Source organism: Branchiostoma floridae, chromosome 13 (genome assembly GCF_000003815.2).
Source record: "Branchiostoma floridae strain S238N-H82 chromosome 13, Bfl_VNyyK, whole genome shotgun sequence".
Classification (NCBI taxonomy): Eukaryota; Metazoa; Chordata; class Leptocardii; order Amphioxiformes; family Branchiostomatidae; genus Branchiostoma; species Branchiostoma floridae.
The window spans coordinates 20,157,025-20,166,394 of record NC_049991.1 but is presented as its reverse complement, the minus strand read 5'-3'; the positions used below and the strand labels follow the sequence as shown (position 1 = coordinate 20,166,394).

General features: G+C 41.9%; 1 protein-coding gene across 1 annotated transcript; it reads right to left on the bottom strand.

Moving 5' to 3' along the window:
• Positions 1-1,470: 1,470 nt before the first annotated feature.
• LOC118428626 (lysophospholipid acyltransferase 7-like) lies at positions 1,471-9,241 on the bottom strand. Its single transcript, XM_035838731.1, has 8 exons — positions 9,148-9,241; positions 8,177-8,402; positions 7,028-7,154; positions 6,376-6,568; positions 5,448-5,714; positions 4,735-4,822; positions 3,885-4,067; positions 1,471-2,675 (listed from the first exon to the last, which is right to left on the bottom strand). The coding sequence occupies exons 2-8, from the start codon at positions 8,386-8,388 to the stop codon at positions 2,315-2,317; spliced, it is 1,431 nt and encodes a 476-aa protein (XP_035694624.1). The 5' UTR covers positions 8,389-8,402; positions 9,148-9,241; the 3' UTR covers positions 1,471-2,314.
• Positions 9,242-9,370: the final 129 nt, after the last annotated feature.

Genomic DNA, 9,370 nt, shown 5'->3' with positions numbered 1-9,370 from the left:
GTATAGCCGGCCAAAGGGAGTCAAATGGGCACCGGAGGAGGGCTTAATATTACGCCACTGTGGATCTGCTTGGAGATAAAATATGTAAACCCTGCATAGGCATGAACTTTTCCTGAGCCCTCTTTGCACAAAGTCAATTAGATTTTGTATTCATTTGTCAATTTGTATTGCCGATTTTACAAACACTCTTTATCTGAAAACAATACTGAATATGAAAATGAACACGAAAACAGAGCCTGAAGGAAATTTAAGTCGGTAACTTGGTTCACACATGCAGGTTCAGGGAGTAGCATTGTTATATATGATATACAGTCAAACCTGTATTAGGGGCCACCTCTACAGAGGGGCCACCTGTCCATAGTGGCCACATTTTGTCGGTCCCTTGGGTATTTTATCTACATGTTGCCACCTCTATACAGAGGCCACCTGTCTATAGTGGCCAAATTTGTCCGGTCCCTTGTGTGGCCACTATAGACAGGTTTGACTGTATTCCTGATCAGATTCAAGATTTTATCCCATGCAATCCCACGATTCTATTCTTTACCTATTCTTAAATTTTTACTTGAAGGGTCCCTGAAACAACAAAATGAATTGAAGACTAGCCTACCTGAGAAAGTTCATCAAGAGCAAATTAGGGCTAATTCACATTAAGTGGTACAGTCAAACCTGTATTAGGGGCCACCTCTACAGAGGGGCCACCTGTCCATAGTGGCCACTTTTTGTCGGTCCCTTGGGTATTTTATCTACAAGTTGCCACCTCTATACAGAGGCCACCTGTCTATAGTGGCCAAATTTGTCCGGTCCCTTGTGTGGCCACTATAGACAGGTTTGACTGTATTCCTGATCAGATTCAAGTTTTTATTCCATGCAATCCCACGATTCTATTCTTTACCTATTCTTAAATTCTTACTTTGAAGGGTCCCTGAAACAACAACATGAATTGAAGACTAGCCTACCTGAGAAAGCTCATCAAGAGCAAATTAGGGCTAATTCAAATTAAGTGGAACATAATAACAGATCAAACATCATCATCATTATGTCACAGATCCAACAATTGGTGATAAATCTGACTTAACACTAGTTCACCATTATCTGCTGGCTAATGGTTAACCTAGTACATCGGATTCCATAATGATTGTTTTCAAAAACAGGGCATTTAGAGATACAAAGTTGATGGACAGCGGTATCAAACTGCAATATTTTAAACATTTTTTTAAGTATAGAAAATATTGCAATTTGAAACTCATGTTCGTTGACTTGATATAACTAAATACACAATGGATATAGGTTATCCCATGGATAAAGGTAAACACAGTTTAACCACAGTAAAGATTCCAGAGGCAACCCTTTTAAATTCTACCTAAAGATGGGCTAGTAATTTCCTTTGCTTTATGCCTTGTTTAATCCAGTAGTCGTAAAGCAATATGTCATTACCTATCTAGTATATACAGTAATCACAGTAAGACCAAGCACTTACCAAAAGATATTAGCTAATCAAAGTCTTTAAAGGTATAATTAATCTGTGATGAAAACTTGAACAAGGCACTTTCAAGAAGAGTGAATGAAATATTCCTGGTGTTGCAGATAGCACAATAATTGAACAGTACATACTTACCTAACGGAACTACCGGTGACCAGTCAACAATATTATATAAACGGTAGTTTCTTACCTATTTGTACTGATTATGAATACCATACACCAAGGATATAAAAAGAATGTGTCACTTTGTGGGTGAAGTCCTTTCTACAACAAATCTAGATAACAATTCAAAATTCATATCTTAAAATAGCTGCTCAAACAAACCAATCATATTATTCATATGACTATTATAATCAACACTGTGAAAATCAATATACTGTGTTTAGATCATTAGAATTGATATTGCACTGAATACTTCTGGGCTGGCAGAAAAAAAGATGCCATTTTGTAATTTGTAATGGTACGTGGAACAAGTTGTCATAGCTTGAAATTCTGTTAAATAGTTAAAGCTTAGGGCTGCATTGTGAAAGTATAGCTTAAGCACAGAGCCATCTAGTAGAAAAATTGTGTGCAAATATATGTAACTACAAAATGAAATTCCAAAGTTCCCCTCCTTGTGTCTAGCAATTGTTTCCCACTGATCATGATGCATTCCGATTTCCCTTGAAATGAGTTGCACGTTGGCTGAATGTATTGTACATTAAATTTTGTATATGACATTGTGTAAAAATCACCAAGTCTTACAAAATGGCATTATTTTTTCAACAACCCATTAGATTAAGTATCAGTTAGTACAAAGCTATATTTCATATAATTATAATACATCAATCGCAATTATTTTATTTTTTCCTTATTCTTTTCCCGATGACCGCCACTACCGACTATATAGGCTAGCGCCAGTAGTAACAGATGTAACACATGAGTATAGAAGTACACAGACTGCCAACACCTTAGTCCATCCGTAATGGTTAGTAGAAGGAATGCCATGGTGTAGTATTCCCCTGCTCGGTACTTCAGGAACCAGCTCACAAACCCGTAAACGCTCGCGGCCGTGGAGTCGGGCGAGAGTCGGGACTTGAAGGCGGCGTCGCACTTGAACTCGACAATTTGCATCAGCGCGACGGAAAGGAAAAACAGGTAGTACCCGCCGTGTATGCCGTGCCAGTACGCGGAAACAACAAACACCACAGGAAACCTGGGAGGGGGACAGGGAGGGGAACAAAGACACACACTCAGGGTAGGTCACGACAAAGAAAACCAAGTCAACAAAGACACGGAAAAACGTCAAACGAAAAATGAAACACATGCAAATTAGAAAGGGGTTAGCACTGTAAGGCGTGTCGTTGCATTTTGTGGTTGGTGGGCATGCCTCGGCATGCAGTGTGAGGTGGATATCCATGCTTCTTGCTGGGTGAGTGGTTCTTCATCGTACAGTTAAGTTTTGTGCTTCTTCGCTCTCCAAGCATGGTATAATATGCTGTTCTTAGCTAACTAGAATTTATTACACCTGCATACCCATATAATCAGCTATATCAGTGTGTCAGATTAGGATCCACAAAATAGATCGAAATTGCCAAACATTTCTGCATCTATAATTTGATGCATATGGTTACAGTTTGATACTTTTTGCCAATTGTAGTCCAAATGAAATAGAGGAGGAACTCAAGGACAAGAAGAACTTTGCTGCTTCTTTTGAAACCAGCACTAGTGCTATCAGCAGCAGTGCCATACATTGCACAACCAATAATGATTCCTTTTGACAGTGTTTGATGTGAGAAGCTTGGACCAATCTGATGAACAACTGGCATAGCGTGATACAAGGGCAGGTCTGATAGTAGATTTTTAAAATACATTTTGAGTAAAGATTACAACTGTCAGGCAGCAAAGGTGTTTTAGTAACTGGTTATAGTAGAATAATATATGCCCATCAGAACCTGGCTTCAGGGATTGAAAGATTGATTAAAGGCCTCAAGAAAGAGTGCAAAGGATTGGGAAGGAAAAAGAAAAATTGAATCCAAGGAAAAACTACTAAGACAAGAGAGAAACAGACTGAGGAAAAAGAAACATTTTGAAAAGTTCATGACAAATCAAGAAAATGTCTTAAAGAGAGAACAAGATCAGACTAAAAGAAGACCAGTCTACAAAAATGTGATGAAAAAATATTTTAACACAGGAAAGTCATTAGAAAAAAAACTTGCAAAAAAGAATCAAGTGAGGAAAGAAGACGAGACAAGGAAATGGGCATATATATAGATAACAAAGACTGTTATGTAGTAGTTAACCTATTTTACTTTCAAACTAAACTTTTGAGATCCAACCAGGCAGTATCCAAGCCAGGTGTGTTAACCAGGTGAGTTAGCCAGGTGAGTTAGCCAGGTGAGGGAGCTAAGGAAGAAGACGTTACCTGAAGCTCTTGTAGGGCACCCGTCTGTAGATGTACTCTGCCATCCAGTACTGTACCGTCATGTTCCAGTGCTTCATACCACTGCGGATGGTGGTGCCACGCTCCACCCAGTAGATGTCCACGTTCTTTATTGTGTCAAAGTTGTAGCGAGTTTCCTGTGCCGATTTGTTGCCACCAGGTTCACTGTAACAAGCCAATATGGATGGTATGAGCTGATCTACACAATCATACAAAAAAAGTAATGTATTCTGAAAGACACCCAGTAGATGTCCACGTTCTTTATTGTGTCAAAGTTGTAGCGAGCCTCCTGTGGCGATTTGTTGCCACCAGGTTCACTGTAACAAAGCCAATATGGATGGTGTAGGTATCTACACAATACACAAATTCTGAAAGAGAATGTGTGCTGTAGAAAAAAATTAGAAAAACTGAAAATAGCCAATTTGCATATGACAGAATACCATATAGTATCTATATCATGCACCCAAGAAAACATACATTTCAATGCGCCAGAACTTTTGGTAAAAATTTGGTGTCCTGGAGCAAAAATTCTAAGAACAGCAACTTGAAAGTCTGAATCAGGTATGTAAAAGTTTGGCCTGGTGTCCAGCCGTATTATAGCTCCCGAGTCTTCGCGAAGAGGACAGAAGAGACTCGGGAGCTATAATACGCGTACAGCTGGATACGAGGCTAGTAAAAGTTTTGACAGCATCAGACTGGAAGACTAGTGCATTTGAAACATTCTAAGGGACACCCGTGTCATAATAGTAGGACCCCATGTGATAACCCAAGTTATCACCCAGTCCGGCACATCAAACGTTATTGCCCACAGGTATGACCTAACGAGACTTACAGTGTCCCCCTGACGGTTGGTCCCTGGCCACACTTGGGTTTCCTCCACTCCTCATAGGCCCCCATTCCGGCAGTGATGCAGGAACATTCTGAAAAGGGATGGAACATGCTCTTTAGTTGTGAGTAGCTAATCTATGAATGCTAAATGAATGCTAAATGACGAGTAACTAGTCTATGAATACTAAATGAATGCTAAATGACGAGTGAGTACCTAGTCTATGAATGCTAAATGAATGCTAAATGACAAGTGAGTAGCTAGTCTATGAATGCTAAATGAATGCTAAATGACGAGTGAGTAGCTAGTCTATAAATACTAAATGACGAGTGGGTAGCTAGTCTATGAATGCTAAATGACGAGTGACTGGCTAGTCTATGAATGCTAAATGACGACCACAACAAATTAAAGGTGTATGTTGTATGTGCCATTGTATGTAACATCATATGATAATGACTTTAACTGATAAGGCCAATGATGATGAAAAATATTGTTTAAGGAGTACCACACCTCAAGCACGTTAAAGAAACCCACCGCAGCAAAGAGAGAGCTGCCAGCCCGCCAGATAACAATAAATTGAATAATAGCCTCATCTGCCTCTCTCACATCAGACAATCTTAAACAGGTGAGTGCACAGGTGCACGCATATGCCATAACACACCAGCTTACAATCGAGTGCAAATTTATTCATGCATCCCAACCAATCAGCAGCATCCTACCTGCCAGGATCCAAGCCGAGTACATCCTCATGCGGAACACGAGGAACATCCCCAGCATGTACCACAGGCGGTACGGGACGCCCGACGTCGCGTAGAACTCCTCAGTGTGCGCGTACGCGATGGGGAAGTACCGCGAGGCCAGGAGGAAAACACCCCCCGTCAGAGGCATCCACTTGGCGCGGTCCAACAGGGGCTGTAGTACGGGAACGGAGGATGGTTTCTCCTGATAGATGAAGTCGTGATAAGTTCTGTACTTGTAGAAGGGGCCTGGGATGGTAATAAGGGAAAACAGTATACTTTAAGGTATTTCTATTGGCTAAATTGGCATTTTGACCTTCCATTGTTCTCTCATTAACGAAGTTTCATTACAGTGGTATGTACCAAAGTGCTGTATTTTGTCATAGAAAAAAATAATATTAGGGGCAATAAAAATGATCACGTCATCAATTTGGCCCCCCAAAAATCAGATTTAGAATTCTTTCATGCCCAGCTATCAATATTCGTTACGGCTCCATTCTTTCTTAATTCATTAATAAGAAAACAGTGGAAGGTCAAAATGCCAATTTAGCCAATCGAAATATGTTAAGTGAACAACCTGAACTGCATCCTTACTACAAATGGTTTACAACATAAAGCAAAGTATACATTTTGTACAACATTACTACAATCCATATATATAACTTATAAGTGCTTCAAAACTACCTTAAAACATTTAGAGAGTCAATGCAGTTTAAACTACATTTTCCAGGTTTACGTGACAGCTAGATAATGGGGTATTACATTGTATTGTTTAATTGACCCATTGTGCCCTCTGATCGCACAATGCAGGAAAGGGTTTCTGTACAGGTTTTTAGTATACTGAACAACCCAGCATTTCTAAGGCTGTGTCAAGCAGCTACAGTCTATTCCAAAAATGAAAGTGTTTTACCAGTATAGACTCCGATATAACAGTAGGAGTAACAGAAGAGATCTGTGAGAGAGGGCACGGGGAGGAGGGCCTGTTCAGTAGGTTTGTTTTTGGTCCCTTCTGAAGCCCTGTTGTTTGCTGAGTTGTCATTTCCATCTTTCCTGGACTTTTCTGCTACATGGGAGTCTCTGATGTCAAAGGCAACACTGCTGAGCTGGAATGAAAATAAGAAATGAGATTCATTCATCAATTGTTTTTTCATCTGTTCATTCATTTGTTGTGACCTATAACGTATTTCAGATGAATGTAATAAAACTGAAATGAGCAGATTTAAACCACTCCGTCTCTCTCTTGCTCACACTCCTTCCCTTCTTGCCCAAACATGATGAGTTATGCCATGAAGTGGTTTACTGGGCATGTAATTTTAATAGTATCTAGCATTTTGATTTCACTGCTGCTGTGGTTCCTGACTCAGGGGTGGCCAGCAGTCGGCTAGTCTTTCCACAGCTCTTCTTCAATGCATTTTAACAAACAATTTCATGATGTCCCCACCTTGAGCGTGAGCACCAGCTGCACAGCATTGGCCACGGCTGCGGGGTACGGCAGGTGGAACAGGTGGCAGGGCAGCACCAGACAAACAAACAAACAAACAAACAAACAAACACGTCCCCACCTTGAGCGTGAGCACCAGCTGCACAGCGTTGGCGACGGCTGCGGGGTACGGCAGGTGGAACAGGTGACAGGTGCGGAAGAAGGCCAGGTAGCCGAAGCACCAGACAAAAGTCAGCAGGTGGCATGTCCTGGATAAAACATTAAAAGGTGGGATCTTATATTACTAAATTTAATACTGCAGTAGGGGTGGCTACCGGTACATCATACTGGTACAAAACTTCTTTTTTTGTTGGACTGGTCCCCAAAAATGGGACCTGAAAAAATTCAGTGGAGACCTATTAGAAAATGAACTGATTATATATAGGCAGGCGTTCACTTTTTGGGGGGCTTAGCCTTTTTTTTATTTATTTGTTCAGCTGTTAACAAACAGCCAGGGTTGCCCAACTAGCCAGTGGCTATTACTAAGGGCTAGCCCTGTGCATGTTCGCACATGCTTACTCACGGCGCGGCGGGGTTATGCCGCCCCTCGCAGGGTGACATACCCTTTCGCTGATGTAAATCACCGTGTGGCTGATACGGAATGGAGGTTCGCCAGGCCTCCATCCGGGTGATTTGAAGTGAATCACCAACTCCAGACAGAAGGGTTTTTGCTCCATCTCACACCGCACCATCGCACGTGTGGGGGTTCTTTAACGTGCATGGGGTGTGACTCTCCCCATACACGGGACCTCCATTTAACGTCCTATCCGAGGGACGGCCCTAGTCGAAGCTAGGTACTCATTTTCACCTGAGTATAGTGAGGAAAGCCGTGTAAAGTGCCTTTCCCAAGGGCACAAGACCGGTGACACGCATACGGATTCGAACCCGCAACCTCGCACGTGTGGGGGTCACGAAGCACGAATGCTGCCACTGCGCCACGCGGGCCTTCAAAGAAAATGATAAGAGAGAAGTAGAGAAGATTTTATAGTCATTTCTATCAAGTTTTACAAAAAAACTTACATTACAAAAACATACATTACACAGCAGCACTTTGAAGCTAGAGATTTCTTTATTCATCTATTTATTTATCTTGTTTATTCGCAGTGTGAAGACTAGCCGACTGCTGCCTACCCATGCATCAGGGATTCCAGCAGTAGTATAATCAAACAATGAATAGTGAGTGAGTGATTTATCTTTATTTTATCTATTCATCTTAAAATAACATAACTACCTTGGTCCAGCCGTCTTCAAGATGGTGAAAGTCCCGAGGATGGACACCAGGGAGTGTAAGGTGTCCCACCGACAGGTGAGCAGCACCTGGCCGGCCCCGACAGCGAACACCACCGCCCTCCGCCAGGTGTGGTCTCTCACCTGCCTCACCAGGCCCCCCAGGGGAATACTCAGCACCAGGAGACTCAGGTAGATCAGCTCATCTGGGGACATCTTCTTACCTGTACCTTAAGAAAAAAGAATATGGTTTTCTTAATAGTTAAACTCATCAGGTGTGATCTCTCACCTGCCTCACCAGACCCCCAGGGGGATACTCAGGACCAGGAGGCTCAGGTAGACTAACTCATCGGGGGACATCTTCTTACACCTGTACCTTAAGAAAAAAGAATATGGTTTTCTTAATAGTAAACTCCTCAGGTGTGGTCTCTCACCTGCCTCAACAGGCCCCCCAGGGGGATACTCAGGACCAGGAGGCTCAGGTAGATTAACTCATCGGGGGACATCTTCTTCTTACCTGTACCTGAAGAAATAAGAAAGTATTCTTCTTAAATTAACTTAAGCTACAGCCGCGTGGAAGTTAAGCAACGCGCCGCCCGGTCAGTTCTTGGATGGGAGACCCCCAACCAAGGACGTCCGGATTGCTGTAGCCTCACGAAGCTTTCCACGAAATCGTCTTCCGGGAGGGACTTGAAACGGGAGTCCCGTGCTTGAGGAGGCGCCCTTGACTACATTAATCAGCCTCATTACTACACTGGAAAAATACACCAGATGTCTTTCTTAAGTAGATCAGATCATCTCGGGACATCTTCTTGTTACCTGTAACGTTACCTTATAAGAAAATAAACACATTGTTCTTAATCAAATACAGTGCCATAGATGTCCTCTTTTTACTTAGATCTTACTTCTACATTTGTATGGATCAGTGAGGCGTACGCGTAGTAAACTAGAGCGAAGAAATCCCCGAAACCACACCTGTTTCACAGACGACACTTCCCTCAGCATAGCAACAATATTCCCAGTCCAATCTCACCTGATTTCTGTTGAACCTTTAACCCCTTGCGGAATATTTCACTCGACTATAGGGGTGTTCCCTTGTCGTCGGCGAAAAATTCCACTAGCTAACTTCATATCAATCAAATTTGAAATGAAATAAAATTTATGGAAAAATACTATGAATGAATTTAATTTTGGTACA

Bases quoted from the DNA above. Each gene is read 5' to 3' on its own strand.
- LOC118428626 (XM_035838731.1), bottom strand. From the start codon at position 8,388: ATGTCCCCAGATGAGCTGATCTACCTGAGTCTCCTGGTGCTGAGTATT. The intron at 6,569-7,027 runs GTGGGGACGTGT...TTTTCATTCCAG, and splicing joins AGCTGGTGCTCACGCTCAAG to CTCAGCAGTGTTGCCTTTGA. The intron at 5,715-6,375 runs GTAAAACACTTT...TTACCATCCCAG, and splicing joins TTATATCGGAGTCTATACTG to GCCCCTTCTACAAGTACAGA.